General features: G+C 46.1%; 1 protein-coding gene across 1 annotated transcript in view; it reads right to left on the bottom strand.

The window, feature by feature from the left end:
• Window positions 1-5421: 5421 nt before the first annotated feature.
• The window catches only part of BSN (bassoon presynaptic cytomatrix protein), a gene marked incomplete at its 5' end in the record, with an annotated part of 43352 nt that continues 24880 nt past the window's right edge, over window positions 5422-23893 (bottom strand). Inside the window, 5 exons of the mRNA XM_015409631.1 lie at window positions 5422-5462; window positions 6156-6296; window positions 9867-9963; window positions 11251-12161; window positions 12514-14686. Of these exons, the coding sequence (XP_015265117.1) occupies window positions 5422-5462; window positions 6156-6296; window positions 9867-9963; window positions 11251-12161; window positions 12514-14686 (3363 nt within the window). The remainder of the gene's footprint in view (window positions 5463-6155; window positions 6297-9866; window positions 9964-11250; window positions 12162-12513; window positions 14687-23893) is intronic.

Here is a 23893-nt window from a genome sequence, read left to right as displayed (position 1 = left end):
AGGTGGCGTAAGAATACCCTAAATAAATAAATACATTTTCTTTAATCTGCACTGAATGACTTTTTTGTATTTAGGAACCTATCATGTAGCTGAGATGTTAGCTTCTTAACTGCTCTCTCAATTCGAAGGGTCACACAGACTCCCTTTTTTTTTTTTTTTTGCAAAGAGCTCTGCCTTTCAGTTCAGTCGTGCAAGAAATTCTTAATGTCATCGTTCCACCAAGGGGGATGGCCATTGTGGGTGGGAGGGATTGTGTTAGACGCTAGAATCTATGTCAAAAACTATCAGCATCCAAGCTCCATGAGCTGTGGTTCAATTGCTCTTTATTCATTTATGTTGCACTAGTGGGAACAGCAGCCACCACTGCTGGTCCTCAGGTACTGAAACTGGGAAAGAAACACTGAGTGGTTTCTAGGCACTAATTTATGCCAGAGCTGTTTAAATTGTCCTTACAGAGGTCATCAGTGGATCCCATTCTGGAAGACCTGCCTAGCCTGTGGTGATCCCAAATAATTTGTATTTAATGTTTGGCCAGGAAGAATGTGCTTCAGGTCTAGACGAAGCCTAGGCTCCCCTAGTAGCGGACTACTGGGACTCGTGGCTACTGCAGGGAAGGATGTGACAAAGGGCAGAGAGAGTTAACACAGTTCGGTGGGGAACATCTGGTGTTACACTCTGCAGGATAATTACACTTCACAGTGTCACTGACAGGCCTTCAATAACAAGTGCATAACTCTGCTAATGGCATTCAATAGAGAAGATGAACCAACTGGAGAGAGAAAAAAATTAACTTCAAGCAAAGAACTGCAAGCATTCTAAGTAGATGAAACCGTGCAGAGAAGTAGCAAGCCATGCTCTACAACAGACAGAGACAGTCAACGGCTCTATGGCTACCCTTTGGCAAAAGTGTCCCTCAAGTGGGTCAAGCATGCCACTAATTGAAAACTTCATACACACAGGTGTTCAATATAAAGATATCTATCCAGTTTCTCAATAGCACATTTGCAATTAAATCCTTATACATAACATTGAACTTATTAAATATTAACAGTTGTTTTTTAAAATTTTTGTTATTTGATTGCATAGAACATTAGACATGAGAATCATTTCGCTGTTTACCCATGGCGAATGGAAGCTCCTATGGGTCACGCCAATGAATTGTTGTTCTTGAGCATGCTCAGCGTGGACGAGAGACGGGCAGGAAAACGGACAGCACAAACAAATGGGAAACCAGAGCAACTGTACACTTGCTGGATTCTTTACAGCCTTAGAAAAGGAGCTGTTTTGCAGGTTTTTCTTTCAGCTCTTGCAGGTGGCAGCACAAGGAGCTCTTTACTAGCAGGTTCAATGACATTTCTGCTCCAAGTAGCTCCTCTGTTGTTCTGAGCATGCCCACTGGTAATGGCTTAAGAAGGACTTGAATTGCACAGTAGTAGGAAGGAGGATGGCAGAGGCAATCGCTCTTGCTCTCACCACACTGGATTGTGCTCTTTATAGCCTTCTGCACTCTATTGCTTTTACCGACAACAGCCCATGTGCTAATTCAGTACAATGCAAAGAGGAAAAAAAAAAGTTCAATACAAAGTTAAAAAACAACAAAAGAACCTCACAAAAATCCGAACATAAAATCCAACCTCCCAATTGCTGGGTTGTTGATGAGGTATACATGTAAATAAAAGTGGAATGATTAAGGCTGTTTTTGAAATAAAAATAAATCCCCAGGCATACATAAAACAATGAGCAACACTAACAATGGAAAGCACTGCCATTTGAATGCTTTAGAATGGCTTCAGGATGGCTTTGGGGTGGCTGATAGACATGCCTGGCCAGCATTTGCTTCAGTCAAATTCAGCCAGTTTATGCACTGCCTTTCAGAGTCCTATGGCCTCTTTATCTCAGTAGTGAAACAGTGTAAGGTCCTAGTCAAAGTTCTCTACGTCCCGAGTTTTCCACTGTAGGGACGATGAGAGGGAACAAACACTGTGCATGTAGAGGGATTGACGGGGCAAACTGGAATGTGAAGGAGAACGGAGCATCCAGCTCCCAGCCCTCAATTCAAGCACATCTTGGAGAGCAGGAAAAACCTATGAAGAGTCTAGAGTTAAAATTCAGTAAGAGAGAGAAACTCTGTGTATAATCTCAAGAAAGGGCCATGGCTCCCAAGATTAGACCTTAGGCACAAAGGGAACCACAGCGCTGAATAGTCTCTGGAGTCCAACCCAGACATCTTCTCCAGCATCCGAGAGCAGCCAGCCTGTGTGACAAGTTGGAAGGGGCCCATGTTCTGTAAACATTTTTTCAATATGATCTCTCAGACCACAGATCTGCCTTCACCCCGCAGGGCTCACATGGCATGGACCACGATGTCGACAACAGGTGGCTTCTGAAAGCCCTTTGTAACAGTTGGCTCAGATGTCCTCAAGGAGTTTCTTATAGGATCCACAGGCAGATGTATGTGTAAACACCTCTTCCACCTTCAGTCTCACAGCCTAGTGGTTTTCCATGGTTTCAAAAGCTTGATGAGACAAAAAAGGCAGAAATATGACATTTACAGCAATGTTATTTCCTATCAATAGTCTGGTACCCACCTTACTGACCCCTCTAGGGTATTCACCAAGAATGCAGCCTAAAAATGTCTAATATTATTCTGCTGCTTCAAATCTTTTCCTTCCCAATGGAAAGAGGATAGTATCAAAGCAACTGAGCCATCAGACCAGCTGTCCACACTTGTGATGATGTTTCTAGCAGATTAGGACAAAATGATATCCAGCAGTTTCCCAAAGAGCCCAGCTCTTTGTTCACACCTCTACATTCAGCTGGGATGATGAAGACCCAGTTCACTTTGCATTGTATGGGCTGAGGCAGGATTTGCAAGAAGCAATGCGCTTACCTCAGTTGGTATAAATTCAATCCCCCCCCCCCAAATCAAAAAAAGCTTTCAGTCCTTTCAGTGAGCTCTCTAAAATGGAGAAACAGACAGAGCCATGAAAGGAGATTTAGCTATACAGGGGATTATGTTCCTAAGATATCTATGGGCTAGAATTATCAGGACAAAAATGCCATCTCAGTTCTCCTACCAAATATGACAGTTGGGCTAGGCCCACGTAGCTCTGGATTGCTAGCATTCTGAAGTTTAGAGGGAAGATACGTTTCAGAGGCAGCATAGCCACTTGCCATGTATCTCTTCACTGCATTATGAGGGGGAAATATTCTGCATATGGGCCACACAGCCTTGGGGGGGGGGGCTCAGCACAGCAATGTATAAAATTATTCCTTATTTTCCCTCTCCTACAACAGCCTTTGCTTTCTGCTGACAGAGCAAATATTGTGCCTGCTGCCTCCACTGAGCAGGTTCCAAATCACAGCTGCTGCTCTCAGAATGGACACAGCTGTGTACTACTGAAAATGAATGCTAAAGGATGTGGTCTCACTTGGTAAAAGTCAGAGGCAAATATCCTCATTTTGTGCTTCCTGTCTGCTATCCGTTTACATCATGCTGACCACTTTGTGCATGGCAGATTAACTGTCCTGCAGCACTGAAGGGATTATGATGCCCTGATGCACAAACAGGAAACATTTGCTGTGCCTTTTGGATTACTTCTGCTCCTTTCCTCTCTCGGTCTCCCACCCTGATCTGTAGGAATCTGAAGATTCACGGTGATGAGACCTCTGCTGCCGCAGCCTCTTGCCTTTCCCCTCACATCACCCGTGATTTCATCTTCTCCTTTAGTGCTGAAGTGTCTCTGATCTCCCTGCCTCTGAATTTCTCCTCTCTATTTATTTATTTATTATTTGTATTTATACCCCGCCTTGCCTGACAAGCAGGCTCTAAGGATCACTGTGGCTCCCTCATGCTGTCTCACACTTGCCAACTGCATGGCTATTCTGCCACACAAGCATTACGCAGTCTCCAATCTGCAGCTCACCAGTTTTCACTACCAACTTGGTCTCTTGGCCCTATTCTGACTTTTTGCATCCATCTCCTTATTCCTTCCAGATACTTATTCCATCTTTGATGCCATCAGTTATACTCTTCTCCTCGATTCCAGCTTCTCCTTGAGTTGCTGAAGCACTGTCCTCTCCTGGATTTCCCATCTTTCCAACTGCCTTCTTTGGGGACTCCTTGTCTCTTCCATTTCCTGCAGAACTCCCACAATTCCCTGTACTGGCTTCCTGTCATATTTCATACCAATCTCAAGATTCTAATTCTTTTGCTTTCTCCCTCTATTCTGCCTTAGTTCATGCCCTGTCAGCTCCCTTACGTCTGTTTATTTCTGTCTCTGTGCTTCCTCTCATGCATTTCCCTGTATCTGGAGTGGCCTCTCAACTTTCCATAGAAGTAACAATAAATATGATTTTCAGTGCCTTTCTTCCCTGTTTCAAGTTCCTCTGCCTTTTCTTTCACAAAGGGCGATTTCGCACTATAGCTGCCTCGCGGCGCAGCCGCCGTTTGCCCCGACACTATTTGTCAATTTCACACCCGAGGCTGCGTGGCTGCATTTGACCTGCGGCTTCGCCCGATTTCCTCCGCAGTTTCGTGATCCTCAAAAACCAGGATCACAAAACTGCGGAGGAAATCGGGCGAAGCCGCGAGTCAAAATGCAGCCCCGCAGCTTCGGGTGTGAAATTGACATGTTTGTGTCAGGGCAATTCCCATTTTCTGTCCCTCACCTCTTCCTCACTCTCCCAAGCCAGTCATTTCTACATAACAGAGCCTGTAAGGGCAAAGACTCCCTGTAATTCTTCACAGTGTATATAATATGCTATGAACATTAAGGAAGTGTTTAGCAGCATTAGAATGCACACTTGACTGGATGTGGCTCAATTAATTTAAAGTAAGTGGCAAATTGCAGTAAACAGAGAAGGATATCATGTGAATGAGTAAAAAACACGTAGCTGTTCCAACGTAGCTGTTGTGCCTCATATCTGTGACATTTCAGAATAAGGTAAAAAGAATTATCCAGTATCTGCCCCCCCCCGAATGAGCCAGATGGAGGTCTAGAAACCACTTGGTGACACTCACTCTTATACCCAGAGTCTGGAGCAGCAGACTAAATTCACTGGATTCTTCATAGGTTTTTCCACTCCAGTGATGTGATCTTCATGTATTCTCCAAAACTCCTGAGGGGGGAGGGAGAGCAAAGAGAGGAACTATTTGGAAAGAGAAAGGAAAATGTACAAGAAAGGAAAAGAAGGTGTCTTGTAATTGGATGGGTTCTTGGGTTAAGGGGGCAGTCGACTAACCCCATGTCCAGGTGTCGGTGCACTTGTAGCATTGCAAGTAAGAAATCACTGAAGGAGGCTCAGGATTGCCCTGGCCAGGGCACACGAAACATGGCTTGAGGTTTGTCTGACAGTTCTAAAAGTCACTGGTGGTTGTATATATGGAAGACCAAAGGTGACTCACCTGGTGGTGTTCTCTCACCAAAATGATGTGAACTTTTTGCCAAACGCTGACACAGCTATGGATGTAAAGAAAAGAGAAATCAATCCCTGATGCATTTATCAAGTTCCAGAGAATGGCTTGCTCTCAGCCCTATCTGCCGTCTTACTTTTCTGTCCCACTCTTTAGTTATAGAACTTATTTTTATTCCATAGACACCACTCCCTTCATTTATCTAGTTATCAGTCTTTGTCCCAACATCTCTGTGATGAAACTTCTTTCATTCCCACATGGTCTCCTATTGTTTGAGCATTTAGTTTGGAGATAAGTCATGGGGAACTTAACTTAGTAGTGGAGCTCAAGGTCCTAAATTCAGTCACTGGCATCTTTGTGTCAGAGGATCTATAACACAAAGGCTGGGGAAATGCCTAAGCCCTGCTGGTCAGTAGTGCGCCAGACAGAGCCTCTGTTTTAACACAGCGTGGCAGCTTCATTTGTTTTTATGAGTTCTTTAGCAACCCTTGCAGCCAAAGGACTAAATGTCCTGCAGCGCTGATGGTTTCTGATGCTAGTGGATTTGGCTTCTTCAGTGGCACTACTATCCCTTCCCCACTTCCCTTATTCTGACTTTTACTGCCTTTTGTTTCCGCTTTTCTTTCCTTTTTTTTCACCCGCTCTCATAGGTGTGAACTGGAACACAGATCTTCTATTTGTTCTGGCTAGTTGCTCCATAGACCTTTGGGACAAGTCTGCAAGAAAGGCCTTCTCTCACCTTCAGTCAATTTGCCTGCTTGTTCTGCTGCACCTCCTGGCAGGATTTTGGAGAAGACACTCTCACCTTCTGCTCCTGGCTGACCAGCTGCTGCACCAGCAGAAGTGGGTGCTCCAGCTGGCTTAGGACCCAGCTTAATGCCTGTTGGAGGAAAACATATGAATGCATTTAAATGGGAGCCCCATCCTATCGCTTAGGGCAGGCCTAGGTGGCAGTCTGCAGAATTTTAAATGGTCTCTCCTTTGGCTTCTATCCTCCACCCTAACGTATTTCAAGGTCATCACTAATCTTTATTCAGCCACCTGGACCAGGAAAAAGGGGAAATGATCATCACAGTATTTCTGAGAGTACAAAAATATTAACATTTGAACATGCATTATGTGGTTGGTGAGATACCAATACAAAAACACAAGAAGTTGGAGCTGTATTGTTGGCACCTGGTCTTAAAAGTGCCACCGGACTCAAACTTTGTTCTGCTGCTTCAGACCAACACCGCTACCCCACCTGAATAATAATAGTACTAGTAATAATAACAACAACAATAATAATTGAACTTTAGTTAATAAGTTGCCAGTATGTCTTCCTTCCAGTGACAGATGCTGAAAAGGAGCCATCTATGACCCTTTCTGCATGCTCATTCTCCTTCAGTGGGGGAGAAGTCATCCAGGAACTGGTTAGGTCACGCCTCTGCTCACTCGATAGGCTATGCAAATTTCTTTTGTTGCATGGCTCCTATTGGAGTGGCCCTGGCCGACCTCTCCAGTTTCTGCATAGTCCCTGCACTCGGTAGGACGTCTGGAGCTCCTGCTCCAAGCCAGTAGTACTACCTTAGCAGAAAAATAGTTTAAAAACAGCTGAAAAAATTTCCCTTTCAAAGGATCTTCCTCCCAACGGGTCAGAGTACAACAGAGGACCCGGAGGACGAAGAAAGAAGAAGTAAGACTTCAGCCACACATCCTTCAAAGCACGGAGGGAGGAAACATGGCCGCATCGAGGGACACAGAGGAGCAGCTGCCTATAACTCCCGAGGCTTCAGTGCCGGATTTACGCATAAGCTAAATAAGCTACAGCTTAGGGCCTCGCAATCTGCTGGGGCCTCAAATAAAAACACAATATAAAAAATGATTTCAAATATTAAAAAGGCGTATATATTTTAAATTTTTCTGAGACCTGCTGATGTAATTTAAAACAGTAGGGGGCCTCTGGGTTTTGTATAGCTTAGGGCCTCAGCAAGTCTAAATCCGGTCTTGCTTCAGGGGTTGGGCAGCAGAGCGTTCAGCAGCTGGGAGTCGCGCCATGGCAACAGAACGCCAGCTCCTCCACTGCGGGGCCGGCTGATCGCAAGGAGCCAGCCGGTCCGCAAGCAGAGGCGTGACCTAACCAGTTGCTGGATGACTTCTCCCCCACTGAAGAGAAAGAACCTTCAGGTAGGTCCAATGTACCGTTTTCTCCTCATTTTCAGTGCTGCCAATTCGATTTGCTTTTACTTCGATTTCTGCAGTTGCACTCTGCACCTTTTTTTATGACTCTGCCCCCCCCCGAATTGCTGAGCATGCAGATTATTCCTTCTGCATGCCTATGCAAAAAATTTGGCAGTTGGAGAAAACCAGGTGAATCTTTGGTCTGCTATTGGTCACTAGGATAATGCAAAGTGGTGTATTTTGAGTGGTCAAGCCCAATGTTGCCTTGGGCAGGGTTCCGTCTCCCCCCCCATGCCACAGTCAACTGACACCATAAGAAAAATGGCTGATCTCCACCATTAAAGTGTGCATCATAAATACCAAGCAATGTTTTTTTACCATGTTATATTTATTTTATTTTCCAAAAGTGCATTACATCGTGCATATAGAGTATATCTTACATACATACATCAACTTGTGGAGTCTTCCATTAATTAGTTTGACAGCTTACTTTTCTCTAACCATTTATAGAACTTTCCCCACTTATTATTGAAACCCTTTATATCTTTGTTCTCTAATATCGTAGTCAGTTTGTCTATTTCAACCACTTCTTGTACTTTAGAGATTACTTCTCTTTTTAAAGGTTAAATACCAAGCAATGTTAATGTTCTTTGATACATCCTGGTAGTCTAATGCATGATGTGTGAATACTGGGCCGGGATCACACTTCCTGCTGTTCCCCTGCCGTTAGGGTTGCCAAGTCCTATCTTCACCCCCAGCGGGGGACTTTGGGGGGCGTTCCTGGAGGGGGTGGGGCATCCCCGACATGATGACGTCATGTTGGGGACATCTCCCCCCACCCGCCCAATCTTCCAGCAACACTGGCTCCCTGCACTTAATGGGGCCCCTTTAAGTGCAGAGAGCTGGCATTCCCCCCCCCTGCACCTGACGGAGATCGGGTGCACAGGAAACGCTGGCTCCCTGCATTTAAAGGGGCCCCTTTAAGTGCAGAGAGCTGGCATTCCCCCCCCCTGCACCTGACGGAGATCGGGTGCACAGGAAACGCTGGCTTCCTGCACTTAAAGAAGCTGCCATTCTCCCCCCATGCGCCCCTCTCCGTCCTCTCCGGGAAACGCCGGCTTCCTGCACTTAAAGGAGCTGGTGTTTCCTCCCCCCCGCACACCCCTCTCCCTCCTCTCTCTTGAGAGAGAAGGGAGAGGGGTGGCTCCAGGTGTTGGGGCTTGGGGGCGGGGTTTCCCCCGGCGGCCAGCTGGCCGGTGGTGGGTAGAAGCCCCCCAAAAGCAGGGACCCCTGCCAAACTGCGGGGTTTGGCAACTCTACCTGACGTGGGGGGGAATAACATTCTCAAAAACAGATAACAAAGCCAGAGATTCCATGCTTCCAGGCTGCAGGAGCCCACCCAATTCAAAGCTGTGCCACTCTCAGACAAGGCATGGCTGGGGGTGCACTAGGCAAGGGAAAGGTGCCTTTCAAAGCTGCAGCAACCAATGCAAAATGCAACTGTGAAAGAAATCACACTGAGCACTCCATGTAGCTCACAGAGGGAGGAAAAACCATTGCTTATTGTCATTTGGTGCAGAGATCGGATGTTCTTGCTAGCAGACGCGAATGAGGTGGGGTATGATAATGGAACCGGTGATGTGAGGTAAGAGGAGAACATTCAGCCAGACATTCAGTGGCCACCAGTGATCCCGTTTCCCTCCCCCCCCAAACCCGTTCAGAGCTTTCAGAGGTGGGAAAAATGATCCTTTGATAGCTGAAGCTAGGGTAAATGCTATTTAATGTGTTTCTTGTCAATCACTATTTTTCACTTGGATCAAAAAGTTTAGCGTACAAGTCATATAATTAGACTCTTCTGGATCAACCCCCCCCCCAACTTGAATGATGAAAGCAAGCAATGATGGAAGGGTGAGGATGGTGGATGATGCAGAGTGGGATGGACAATATCATTGTGGGCAGTGACGTGGGAACAGAGGGGCTGGATAAAGGGTGGAGTTAAAAAGTCTGAAGCAATCATTCTGCTTTCTAGAACTTTGGCTTGGAAGTGAGGCTAGGGGAAAATCTGCATATAAACCACTTTGGGAAAAGGTGGGGAAACAGCAAACTGAAAATGAACTGATAGCTGAGGGGGACGACGGCCAATGCAGAACTAAAGGTAAACCTGATGGAAAAGCAAAGTGAAAATGGGTGTTGATGCAGAAATAAAAAGATACCGTGACGGAGAGGCACTGGGAAAGCGAGGGAAACCACCAGTGTAGAAAAGGCCTATGAGAGAGGAAAGCTTGCTTACCTCCTGCAATTGTTCCCTGTGGCTGTGTTTGGGGTGCTCTCCCCACCTGTGGCACTTTTGTGGTAGGCTTGGATGCATCTTTCTGTTCTGTCTTAGGCTGTAATAGTAAACAAAGATTTTAAAAAATGTCTTCCCAGGTGTTGGGCAGTAGGATCACAGTGCAAATTAGAGAGAAATAATTGCAACATGAAAGCCACCTCAGGATGTTCCCCTCAGACTTTCCCACCCAAAATGTAATTGTCAAGTCATTGGTTGTCACTAATCAGCCCTTTAAGTACCCATATTCTCCATTAGATGCTGTATCCCCCCCACCGGTGCTGCTGAGGCACTACCTATGATCTCAGCCAAGGCTAAACATTTATAGTGTAAAAAGCCTCATTCCCACTTTTTTAATGCACGTGATCTTCTATGGCTCTTTCCAAACCTGCCATTCAGATGTGCCAATGAGCAGAATACCTCCTCTGTAACATTCTAGGACCTTTATCAGTTCCTGTACTGCATTTGTTGGGAAGACTTTATACCAGGGATGCCAAACATATGGCCCGTTGGCTGGAAGTGGCCCATCTAGGGCTCTTATCTGGCCCATGAGCAACTGGTCGTTATCTTTATTGCCAGATGACAGAGGCTGTGCATTATGTCCCAGTGCTAACGAGTAATGGGTGGTGGAAGTGGGAGGGTGGGCATCAGGGAGACACTTTAAGAAAGTACTGTAAGAATGTTAGTGTTTTAAGCATGTTTGTATTTTTAGTAAAAAATAATATCAATTGGGTTTGCCTGTGTCTTTTATAAAGTTTATATCTCTAGTACCTGGGATTACATTTTACAGCACACATGGCCTGGCCTGACAAAGTGACATTTATGTCAGACGGAGCTGAGGCGAGGAAGCGAGCATGCAGCGTGCACCAGGAACGGTCCCCTCAACGAAGCAGTCATTCCCAGGGAGACGCCAGAGACCGCCAGAAAGAAATGCCGAGCCAGAAGCTACAACAACAGGCCCACCACTAGGGTGCAGGTAGGCAGTCCCACCCCTTCATCATGTGGCCTTAGTCAGGGATTGAGTGTTTCTAGAACACACCATGTAAACCGCCCAGAGACCCTTCGGGGTTAGGGCGGTATAATAAGTCAAAATAATAAATAAATAAATCTGGCCCTTGTGAGTTTGACACCTCTGCTTTATACTGTATAATTCTGTCTGCTGGACTGGGCAATAATCCATGCACAATCAGTGACTGCCATTTCTGCACACACCCTATTCCGTAAAACAGACCATAGTTGTGCCCAGTACTCTCACCTTTATGTATACCAAGATGTGGCACAACCAGTGCTTGCACCAGTGGTTGCCTACTCTATAACTGGTAGAAAGCAAAGGAGAACTGCTACTTACTGGTCCTGCTTGGTGAGCGCTAGGTTGTGCTTGGACAGTTGACTGTGGTTTGCCTAGTGGCTGGGGTTGCCCAGGCTGCTGTTGGGCTGGCCGTGTGGAGGGTTGGGCTTGGGTCCCTGGAGGTGGTGGCTGTTGCTGCGGAGGCGGCTGCTGCGGAGGCGGCTGCTGCGGAGGCGGCTGTTGCTGCGGCTGTTGCTGCATCCTGGCTTGCTGGGGCTGTTGCTGAGAAGACTGCTGTGAAGGAGCTGTTGGGTGCTGCTGAGGCTGTCTGCCTGCCTGCTGCTGCTGCCTGGCTGAAGCCTGCTGTTGTTGCTGCTGCTGCTGCTGCTGCTGTCCCGCTTGTTGCTGCCTCGTCTGCTGCTGCTGCTGCTGCTGTTGCGGATGGGAAAGTGGCTCTGATTTTGGCTGCTGAGATGATGGACCGTGTTGCATCTGCCTCTGTGGTTTTTGGGGCTCTGAGGTATGATGGTAGCCAGACGACTGCCGGGACTGCTGGGAATATTCTGCAGAGCTGGAAGGATAGCCTGGCTGTGTTCTCATATCTGCTTGCTGAGCTTTCTTCTGGGAAGAGGGTTGTCCATGTCCACGTGATTCATGGCGGCCTGGATCTCTTGGGTGTTGCCTAGACGATCTCCTTGGCAGATCATCACTGGAGTGCCGAGAGGATGAGGTATGCCTCCCATAATCTCCATGGTGTCTATGTTCTTTGGAAGAGGAATGGCGTGGGTGGGAGTAGTCATTTTGATGCCACAAGTCTTCATCTGGGGGTTCATCATAGTCATGATAGGTATGCTTAACTGTACCCCTCTTCTGGGAGGATGAGGAGTGGCCACCATAATGCCTCATCCTCTCTGAGCGAGGTTCCCTCGGCTTATCAAACCAGTCTGTTTCCTCCTGACCCAAGTGATAGGCTTCAGAAACCAAAAACAGATCACAGTCAATCTCCTAATCCAAAGGTGTGAATTTAGCCCAGGTTGAAGCCATGCAATGAAATAAAAGAATGCAAGGTGCTTATCACATGCATGTATGGTATGTCACATCAGCCATTCATGAAATATAAAAAACAGGGATCCTAGCTCATTATCACATTGAACAAGCAGTGAGCACCAGTAGGACATGCAGAGTGCTAACACAAGACAACCAATACAGAAAGCAAAATGGGGGAGAAAGGCACATGGCAAGCAAACTCAGGCAGGGTACTGTCTTTGCAGATATGACCTGCTTGAGCATGCTCTGGGGTAAGTCACCACAGGTAGCCATTACCTTCACTGTCTGAAACAACACAGTGTGAATCATCCATGATGTAGCCTTCTTCATGCTTGTAGGAGTGGGTTCTTGGCACATCTTTGATATGTTCTTGTACATCAGGCAATGAGTGACTGGAGCAGAACTGGGAGCAGCTGTCTCCAGCAGACTGAGGGAGAGGTCCACCGGAGGACCGTGACACACCCACGGATTTCCCCAAAGGACTGATAGGGCTTTCCTCTTCTGAAGTCTGTGTGCGCATTGGAGGTCGCCCACGACTCTGACCCATACTGAGAGAAGAAGGCTTGGAGCTTCCTTTTGGAGGTCTCTCCATGCTCTCCCTTTCATAGGATCTGCTCCTGCTGCCGACCTCTCGGCTTGACAGTTTTTCTGACACATATCCAGAGGATCTAGATCGTCCACCACTATATGCCCTATCATCCTCCTCCATCATATCCCTGCTAGACATGCCATAGTACTTCTGCTGATCATATACATTCTTCTTGAGGCCATAAGTGATGTCGTCTTGCAGCTTCTTTGCTCTGGACGCCACGCTGCTGCTACTGACTGACGTGGTTACTGTATAGGAGGCTAGATCTGATTCCACATCTTTGGCTTCTTCTATAGGGGAGAATTTTGATATCTTCTGCTCCATACCTTGTTTCCGATGCTTGCTGCGCTTGGAAGAGATGACAGCCGGGGCCAAGTTCTTAGATGTGTGTTTCTGTATTCCTATACTCGACCCATGTTTTTCTGGGCGAGAGGAATGCCTGTAATCGCTGTCACCATAGTAGTAGGAGCCAGAGGTGCTAGTCATCCTCCCATTGCTCTCTGGGCCCCTGTGGTAGCTCTTCCCTCGGTGGTCAGGGCCATGATGATCATACATATCCTCCTCAGACTCTTCTTCTCCTTTAGAATAGCAGCAAGGCCGACTGGAGACATCTGCATCGGCCAGGTCACCTTTTTCTTTAATGTGCCGTCCATTGCTGCTCTGTGACTGCAGATCTCCTTTCTGGCCCTCCGCTGCAGTGCTCTCTTTGGTCAGTTCACTGATATCATCTATCATTACATAGTTCCGAGGAATGTTTTGCTCTAGGTTGGTGTAGAGAGAGTCGGAGGAATAGCTGGTGGAGGGACTTTGTACCGCACCACTCCTGTCTGTTGGCCTTCCCTCTGGGGCTTTGTATTGGTCATAGCTGCTGGTAACTGTTGTGGTGCTATATGTAACTTCTGGTGTTGCAGCAGAAATCACCACGGTGGGATTACTGATCACTTCGTAATTGGTGGGGATCTTTTGCTCTAAATCAGCTAGAGATGTCTGCCGTGGTTTCTGGGAGGTTGTGTGTGTGTCTGCATGGGTTTGAAAGAGCGTGCTTTGAGCAGGCTGCAAAGGTGTCTGGTTGGAATATGTGGTCTGAGCTTGGTAAGGGGGCCGGAAGCCTTGATGGCTCTGCAGGCCCAATTCAGATTGATACCCGGTGCTTGGAGTGAAGCTGTGTGGCTGATACGTAGTTTGGGAAGGATAGGCAGGCATCTGACTGGCCTGGAAGCCATTCTGAGCAGGGGCATTGCTAGCTGCAGGATAGGGTGGGGGCTGAAATCTTGTTTGCTGGAATGTGGCTGGGCCTGGTGGGGCAGCCTGTCCTGAGGAATACTGATATGGGGTATAGGAAGAGGCTGATGTGTACTGTGCACTGGAGAAATCAGCATATTGATTAGAGGGAGCAGTGCTGGGCCTAACCAGGAGACTGCCACTCTCGTAGCTGGAAAGGCGAAGGTTGTTTAGCTCACTGTCAGACATGTAGTCCCTGTTCTCCCCCAGGCATCGCAGATAGGGATAATCGCGCACATTCCGATCCTTCAACAAAGACTCTTTTCTTTGGTTGATTCCCAGTTCCAAATACTTCAGCTTGGCATCAATCTCTTTCTCTTCCTCATCCAGCTCAGCTTGTTTCTTCCGCAGCTTAGTAGACTCATGTTCCACCAGCTTCAAGTCCCGGTCAATGTCTTTGAGGAGGCCGGCTTTGGTCACTTGAATGGCCTGCCCTCCCATTCCTTTCTGCATAAGGCCAGGCATGTACATCTGTGAGTGAGCTTGGCTGGCCAAAGGGGGGTGAGCTTCTTCTGGCGGGGGACTGGGCAGCGTCCGCTTCACCTTCCGAGTGAGGGTGTTGGACTGAAGAGCAGAAATCTAGAAGGCAACGGAAACCATAATTAAATTTAGGTACTAGATAACCATGAAAGAACACACTTGCTACTTCCTTTAGCAGGTTGGTGTATTACCCAATAGTGGTCTACATTCCTGGAGTTCCTGTCATTTAAACTTCATATTTGTTAAGACTCACAAGTACTCAAAAGTAACAAGTATTTGTTAAGACTCACAAGTACTCAAAACAACGTGAATGGGGAAAAAGGGCAATTTACCCATACAAATTCTGTGACAGAGCCCTGAAAATATCTCATTCTGCTTACTGGTACTGTATTCTCTGTTTTTCTTCAATGAAACAAGGTTGAACAAATGGTGTCCAATTTAGGGGGGCTGTTGCTGATTTCTTTATAATCACAATGAATGGGAAACAATAACACAATATCAGTATCAGATTTCACTCTACTACAAATTCGAAGTGGGCCCCGACTCTTCTTTTTACCAATAAAAGCTATAACGTATAACTCTCAAGAAGGTAAACCATGGAAATAATCTAAAATGTACCCCATAAAAACACTAATGCTTCATGGGAATAGCTAGAGTGAATAATGATTCTGCGGGCAAACAGGTACTTCATGAATGGCCACAGGTACTGACATGGAGAAAATGAATTCTGAAAGAAACAGTAAGCTGCTTGAATATTTCTCCCTAATGAGCTAGAATAAAACCAACTCAGTCTGGTTTAGAGATAAATTCAGGCAAACGTCTCTTGTCAGAACATATTGGGAACAGGTTTTCACTTCTGAGTAAGCCAAGTTTCTGAGAATGTATAGTCAGTATATTGTGAGTGGCAGACTAATTTAGTCTATAAATTTATATCAAGAGCCTATGTAATGCAGATGATCCTGAAACTTTGTATTATCAGTTTTTGTTGCTAACTGGTATAAGGGACTGAATGAAACAAAAGGCAAAATCCAGGATTCGACATCTCCCTAAAGATTCCATAACCACACCAGATCTTACACACAGAAGGATGAGACCTAATAAGGAACAATCCTCCAGGAAAAAAAAAAAATCTGAGTTCTTCCAAGTATGGAGAATGGGACTTGAAAAAGTCTTTCAAAAACCCTGTTCGGAATAGTGGGGATCTTGTTGATCACATCTGTTGAGAGGACTATGTGGAATTAGCAGGACTCTAGAAAAAAAGACAGCTGTCAGATGTTTGGTGGGGGAAAGAGGAACAGCTGTTGTAAATCAGTATCTTTGAAAGGTCTCCAAGGGCCATGCAACTCACAGGTCCCCATTCGGGCTGGCGGTGCAGGCAAAGAAGCCTTGCAGGCAAAACATCATCATTTTGACATGAAGACATTCAGATGAGCAAAAATAACAATTAGCCCTTGGGCAACCAAGTCATTTTCATGAGTGTTTTCATAGCAAGTGTTTTTACTTCTCACTGCTGAAAAAACAAAAGATTCTCTCACAAACTACTCTTGTTAGTCCTAGAAGAACAATGCAGTTTCACAAAAACACACTACCCTGTTTCTCGGTTGTGTTCAGAAGAGATGTAGAGGACAGGCAGAAAGATAAATTCGTACACTACAGATGTTACCACCCTGTGTCCTAGAATCATTGAATCATAGAGTTGCAAGGGATCTCCATGGTCATCTAGTCCAACCCCCTGCGCAACACAGGACATTTACAAATACCTCCCCCCCACCCCCAGTGACCCTTGCTCCATGCCCAAAAGATAGCAAAAAAACCCTCCAGGATTGCTGGCCAGTCACGCAGAAGTTGCAAGTTCTCCTCAATTTCTGCATGCCCAGTTATGATTCAGATTACAACCATCCTATGCATGAAGAGGAAGCCTCAGCCTTTCCCCCTGTGCTGTTTTCACACTTCAAACAATCCTGGGGGCACTGCTTGGTATGTACACTCAGGGGCCAAATGGAACCTACCTAGGGCCCTGGACCCAACTTGTGTACTCTGTTGAGTTCATTCTGTGCCAAATGAGCTCTGGATAGGCATCTGATACATATAAAAGCCATAACATATTGGCACTTTCCAGCTCTCCCACTGGCTGTGCTGTGTGCTCCATCAGCCATTGGCCCATCAACCGTCACTCAAGAGTATTTGTGTGCCATTGGCTGGGTGCTGGGTCTGCTTCTCTCATCCTCCCAGTGCCAGCTTGGCCACTCTTCCCTGTCAGAATAAACTGCCAAAATGGCTGTCTCTCCTGTTGAAGACACTTCTCCTGCTTGTCTCCTCTGTGGCTGGCTAGCTACTGAGGTTGGCCACTGGCCATCAAACCATTCTCTTCTTCTGCTGTGGAGCTAACTTTCCCACCCAGTGGCTTTTGCTAGGAAACCAAGCTTGGTTCTGTCAGTAAAAAGACAAAGGCAGGAGGCCCTTTCCAGGCCTACTTTGGCCTTTGTAGGGAACTAATTTGGGCCAGCCCTGAGTCCCTCCCTCTAAGCTGTGGAGTCTTGTGAGCAAAAATTCTATTTTGTGAGCTACTGGCATTAAAGTTGAGAGCGAGCGATTTGGCTACTGCATAAATTAGTTTGCCCTGGAGCCATCCTTCCTAAGCTAAGACAAAAATGTGTGAGCCATAGGCTAAAAAACTGTGAGCTAGCTCACACTAACTCAGCTTAGAGGGAATAGTGGTCCTGACTAGGGCTGCCAGCTCCAGGTTGAGAAATTCCTGGCTATTTTGTGGTGAAGTCTACGGTAGCCAGAATTTGATGAGGGGAGAGACCTCAACTGAATAGAATGCCATAGAGTCCACCCTCCAAAGTAGTTATTTTCTCCCGGGGAACCATTGCTGCCAATCTCCAGGTGAAGGCTGGAGATCACTCAGAATTAAAAGTGCTCTCCAGATGACAGAGATCAGTTATCCTGGAGAAAACAGCTGCTTTGCAGGGTGGACTCATTGAGTCATTATACCATGGTGAAGCTGCTTCCCCTCCTGCTTGAGTCCCCACTAAGCAGGAGAAAGACTGTACTTTTCCTAGGTAGAGGCTTCAGGTGTGTGTGGGGGGAGATGAAAAGCTGAAGTCAGAGGGTCAGATAAAGGTAGGTTGATGGTTGGCTGGGAAGAAGACAGGGTTGCCAACTCTAAGGAAATTCCTGGAGATTTGAGGGGTGGAGCCCAGAGAGGGTGGGGTTTGAGGAGGGGTGGGACCTCAGACAGGTACACTGCCATAGACTCCACCCACCAAAACAGTTATTTTATCCTGGGGAACCATTGTTGCCAATCTCCAGGTGACAGCTGGAGATCACTCAGAATTACAACTGTTCTCCAGATGGCAGAGATCATTTCCCCTGGAGAAAATAGTGGACTCTGTGTCATTATACCCTGCTGAGGTGCCCCCCCCCCGACAGCCAGTGTGACGTAGCAGCTAGCACTTCAGAGCAAGGTCTGTCAGACCCAGGTTCTTCCTGTGGAAGCTGATTGTGTGATTTCAGACCACTCACAGACTTTCAACCTAACTTACCTCACAGTGTTGTTGTGCAGATCGAAAGGGGGAGAGGAGAATGATGTAAGCTGCTTTGGTCCCCACTGTGGAGAAAGGCTGTACTTTTCCTAGGTAGAGGCTGCAGGGAGGGGGAAGGAGATGGAAAGCTGAAGCCAGAGGGGCAGATAATGGTACATTGATGGTTGGCTGGGAAGGAGATAAGGTTGTCATCTCCAGGTTGGAAAATTCCTGGAGATTTGAAGGGTGGAGCCTGGTGGGGTTTGAGGAGGGGTAGGAACTCAGACAGGAACAATGTCATAGACTCCACCCTTCAAACCAGCCACTTCCTCTGGGGGAACCATTGTTGCCAATCTCCAGGTGAGGGTTGGAGAGCACTCTTTTGATGGCAGAGATCAGTTCCCCTGGAGAAAACGGTGGATTCTGTGTCATTATACCCTTCTGAAGTCTGTCTAGAGCTCATTGTATTTATTTCCACCACAGGCCTTATTTCTAGTATAAACATAAGAAAACCCCTACTGGATCAGACCAATGATCTATCTAGTCCAGCATCCTGTCTCACACAGTGGCCAACCAGTTCCTCTGGATGGCCAACAACAGGGCATAGAGGTTGAGGCTTTCTCCTCATGTTGTCTCCTGGCTCTGGGATTCAGAGGCTTAGTGCTTCTGAATGTGGAGGTTTCCCTCAGACACCATGGCTAGAAGCCATTGACAGATTTATCCTCTATGAATCTATCTAATCCCCTTTTAAAGCTATTTATTCCTTTGGCCATCACAACATCCTCTGGCAGCGAATTCCACATTTTAGTTACTCTCTGTGTAAAGTAGTATTTCCTTTTGTCTGTCCTGAACCTACTGCCCATTAATTTCATTGGATTCCCCTCAAGTGCTAGTATTTGGGGACAGGGAGAAAATTTTCTCTTTTACTCTCTCCATCCCATTCTTTAGATTCATCCATTTTCATAATAACCCAGCCATTAACAGTCCTAATAAAACCTTTGCAAGAGCTTACAGTAGCTGCATCAGAAGAAAGGGGAATTTCTGTAGCTGAAACTGGGGCAGCAAGTATCAGCAATTAAATGTTGGATTGTTCCATTTCCTCTGACTTACAGAGCAGAATTGGGCTCTAGCATCATTTAGCTCTAGGCCTGTACAACTTGTCCATCTTCAGGTATTTCCCCTCATTCTTCACCTACTACAGTGAGAATAGCAACAGAGATGTTGTACCTGCTTCCTACATAACAGCAGCAGCAGATTTGGGAGCTCAGAGGGCATGAAAGAGGCTGCAGACTTCCAGCTGTGTGCTGTGGTGTAGGAAAGTAGCTTTCTTTAACCATGTATGATTTGCAGTTCCACAAAACATCATAAGACTGCATCTATACTAGTTCTACATGTTGCAGGTCTGTTGCTGATTAAATCAGCAGAACTTCAGCACTGACCCAGATAAACCGTAGTGTGGAGAAATCAAATGAATTAGGGTCTACAACTTTTGTAAAAGGGGTGATCTCCAACAGATATGTATAACCTATTACAGTATATCACATAGTGCTCAGCCAAAGTGGAGTGGTGGTAGTATCTGAATTTTGCAAAAAAAATTGTGTGCCTTGAATAATACCATCTGTTTTTAACTAGTTTTTTTGGGGGTGGAGAATTTCTGTGTGTTCTTTTTAATACAGGAATCAAGACACAGTGATGGGACTTTACAAAAGACTCTTTCAGATGAAAAAGGTAGAAGCAGAGAGGAGAAAACGACTGTAAATAGCGGTGAAAAAGAAACCAAAATGGAAGCTTTTGCATCAAAAATAGAATATCTGGAGAATGTGACACAGCACAAATTCAACAAGACCTCATCTAGTAGCTGCAACAGACAGGTAACGATCTTTTTTCCTGTCAGCTAAAGAACATAATACCTTCATCAAATGATAGAGATCTGTACTGCAGTGCTTAAAGTCTCTGGTGCAAAGCCTGAAAAATGTGGTATAGGGAAAGTGCTAGAATACTATAAATGGCACACATAAATTTGTTGAAATAGAACCTTCTGAAAAATAAGGGAGTTCAATAAAAAGGAAGTCGAAATGGAGGGTCAAGAAGGTCAAATCTCTTCAGAATGCCTGGAGGCTATTTAAAAATCTATTGGAAGCGCAGACAAAAATGTATGCTACGTATTGGGAAAGGTCCGAGCAAGTGCAAGAAGATGCCATTGTGGTTAACTAGCAAAGTTCAAGAAAGGAAAGAAGCCTTCTTTGAAAAACAAAAGAGGTTTTGCCCAAATTATAAAAACAGAAAGGAGCACAAACTGTGGCAAAACAACTGTAAGCTGACAACAAGGCATGTGAAAAAAATTTTTTAGAGGAATATAATATTAAAAACATTCCATTTAAAAATGTTGCTGACAGTTTAGAAATATTGCTAAAATAGAAAATGTATTGCTAAATCATTCTTTTAAAATTCTTAACTATATCACAAGTGGGAAACCAGCCAGGGAGGTGGTGGGACCATTAGACAGCAAAAGTTTAAAAGGACTGCTAAAAATACGGTAAGAAATTGTGGAGAAGCTAAATGAGTCCTTTGCACTCGTCTTTGCTGTGGGAGATGCTAGACTAAAGCCCAGTCCTTAGCTGCTTTCTTGGTAAGGGTAACAAGGTATGCAGTTCTAGGCTTAACTAACAAAATTAAGAAATTACCAGTTCCAGATGTCATATACCTGAAAGTGCTGGTAAAGAATTTAAATGTTAAATTGTTGATTTTCTACCCCAGAAAATGCAATATCACTAAAACTAGCCTCTGTACAAGTGGACTGGAAGGTAATCAACATAAACACTGATTTTAAAAGGGGTCTGAAGGGAGGGAGAAAGCCATCGTCTAACATCTGCCCTGGGTACTAGACTTCTTACAATGTATAGAAGCATTGCTGAGGAAAATCAGCATGACCTCTGCAACCCTGACCTATCAACAATTTGAAGTTCTTTAAGATGCATGTGAATGGGGTAATCTGGTATATCTGGACAAGGGATGGGCACAAACTGGGAAAATGGAGGTTTGTTTCAGTTCGTGGTTCATTGGGCCATACGAGCCATTATTGAATAACATGAGAATTATTTTTGAGTAGACCTACTTAGAATTACTCCCTAAACTAGGGATGGGCATGAACCGGGAAAATCAAGGTTTGTTTCTGTTCATGGTTCGTGGGGCTGCATGAACCACAAACCTTCATGGACCTCCCCATTTACTGAACCGGTTCATTTTGTTAGGTTTGTCATGTGGTAGAATGCCTCCTCTGTGGGCTACAGATGCAAAGGGAGTACTGCATGCAGATCCTGGGTTCAGCTTCTGTGGCATGGTTTAAAGTGTGCTAGGGGAGGAGAAGCCATGGCAGCCAGGAACTACCTGTGGCTGGGAGAGCGCAGCATATGCCTGTGGCATGGTGGAAGCTCCCCCCCTTCTCCGGGCTGTGGAAAGTCTCAGGCAGGAGAAAGTAGGGGGATCCCCTGGGAAGGGACTCCTTTCTACTTTCTTCTGGCTGTGGGAAGCAGTGGCCAGGATAAAGTGAGGAGGAGATCCTCTGGGAAGAGTCTCCCTTTCTCTTGGCTTGGGTGAGCCTCGACCAGGAGAAAGTGGGGGGATCTCCCAGAAGGGACTCCCTTCCACCTTTTTCCTGGCCCCAGAGACATTTCATCCCCACTTTGGGCTGCCTGGCACAGCCCCTTTAAACAGGCTGCATGAGAGCGCCCAAGAGTGACAGCTGAGCCAGTGGGGAGAGACTTGTCTGCACTGGCCCTGTTGTCTTGGGCTACCTGGAGCAGCCTCTTTAAATGGGTTGTGTGAGCAGGCCCAAGACAGCTGGGCAAGCAGAAAAGAAAGGGTGAAGTGCCTTCCCAAGAGAACTTAACGCCCACCTTTCTGCTGGCTGTGGCTTGCCACAGCCACCAGATAGGAAGGTGTGAAGTGCCTTCCAGGGGGCATTTCACTCTCTCCTTTCTGCTGGCCACAGCCAGCAAACAGGAAGGGGTGAAGCACCCCCTTGGAGGCACTTCACCCCTTCCTTTTTGCTGCCCAGAAAAAGCCATGGCCAGCAGAAAGGAAAGGGTGAAATGCCCTTGGGAGGCACTTCACTCCATATTTAACCTTCTGGGTTTGCTCCCCCCTGCTTCGGAGAGTCATGGAACAGAACCAGAGGATTTAAATGGCTCCGCCATGGCAGCCAGGTTCTGCTTTTGGCCAGGACAGACCTCCCTACCGCATACAGATCCTGGGGTCAGCTTCTCCTCCTGCAGCATGATTTACAGTGTGCTGCAGGAGGAGAATCCATGGCAGCCAGGCCAGTAGAGATCCCCCATTGCTTTGATTAATTGATCGGCCTCAATGTGTCTGCCACACAAACCACCGACACGAACTGCACGAACCTCCATAAAAACTATGGAGGTTCATCAGGGGTTTGTTACAGGTGTGATCGCATGACACTCAGCTCACAAACCATGAACCAGGTATTTTTGGGGTCGAACTTAGGTTTGTGACAAGGTTTGTGCCCATCCCTACCCTAAACCACCTTAAAGCAATCTGACTGAATCTCTTCTCAGCATGCAGTTCAGAAGTCTTTCTTTGCTCAGCTGATGCTAACCAATCAGATTGCTTGGAGCAGCCTGTCACTGAAGGCTTTCTGGCTTCTGTGAAGAATTAAGCCTTCACAGTCCTCCAGTTGTTTGTACAGCAGCTTCTTTAAAAAGTGCAATCCGTATCGAGCTTTGGAGGGCCACTATTGGTGTTTCCAGAGCTGCAGAAGCCGCCTTCCCCATTCCTTTGATGATTGTAATTGATCGGTGCCAGCATGTCTGCTGTGGATGCTGCTGACATGCCCCACCACAAGTCGCCTGAACCTCTAAAAAGCATGTGGAGTGTCGTGAGAGCATTGTTGAGGCAAGATTGCACAAACCTTGGTTCGCAAACCACAACCCAGGCAATTTTAGTCACATATTTAGGGTCATGGTCAGGTTCATGCGCATCCCTAATCTGGACTTCAAGAAAGCTTTTGACAAAGTTTCTCATCGAAAGCTCTTGAATAAACTTACTTCTCATGGGATAAGAGAATGAGCCTTTTTATGGATTAGTAGCAGGTTAAGGAAGCAACTGGTAAGAATAGTTTTCACAATGGATGGAAGTAGATGGTGGACAATTTCAATTGAGCAAGAATTTAACTTATCTCTTGAGAGCCAGTTTGGTGTAGTGGTTTGGAGCACAGACTGTAATCTGGGAGAACCAGGTTTGATTTCCCACTCCTCCACATGCAGCTGCCAGTGTGACCTTGGATCAGTTACAAGTTCTTTCAGAGCTGTTCTCTTAAGAGCAGTTCTCGAAAGAGCTCTCTCAGCCCCACCTACCTCACAGGGTGTCTGTTATGGGGAGGAGAAGGAGATTGTAAACTGCTCTGAGACTCCTTCGGGTAGTGAGGATGGAGTATAAATCCAATCTCTTCTTCTTTTTGGGGGGCATGTTCATATAAACCAGGGGTGGCCAAACTTGCTTAACGTAAGAGCCACATGGAAGTAACATCAGATATCTGAGAGCCGCAAGACATGAACAAATATTACACGTTTTTATTGGAAAATATGCAAATTTGCTTTTTATTAACATTAACATTAAATAAGACTGCCAGAAATAAAAACAAAAAGGGTAAAAACAGGTATTGATAATGATATTTAAAGAGACAAATGCTTTCTCAAAGCTGGCCCGGGGGAGGGGGGCTTTGAGAATGCATTTAAAGTGGCTTTCTTTCTCTGCCCCC

This window comes from Gekko japonicus, unplaced genomic scaffold, assembly GCF_001447785.1.
Source record: "Gekko japonicus isolate JY-2015 unplaced genomic scaffold, Gekko_japonicus_V1.1 scaffold2793, whole genome shotgun sequence".
Classification (NCBI taxonomy): Eukaryota; Metazoa; Chordata; class Lepidosauria; order Squamata; family Gekkonidae; genus Gekko; species Gekko japonicus.
This window is presented reverse-complemented; position numbering and strand designations above follow the sequence as displayed.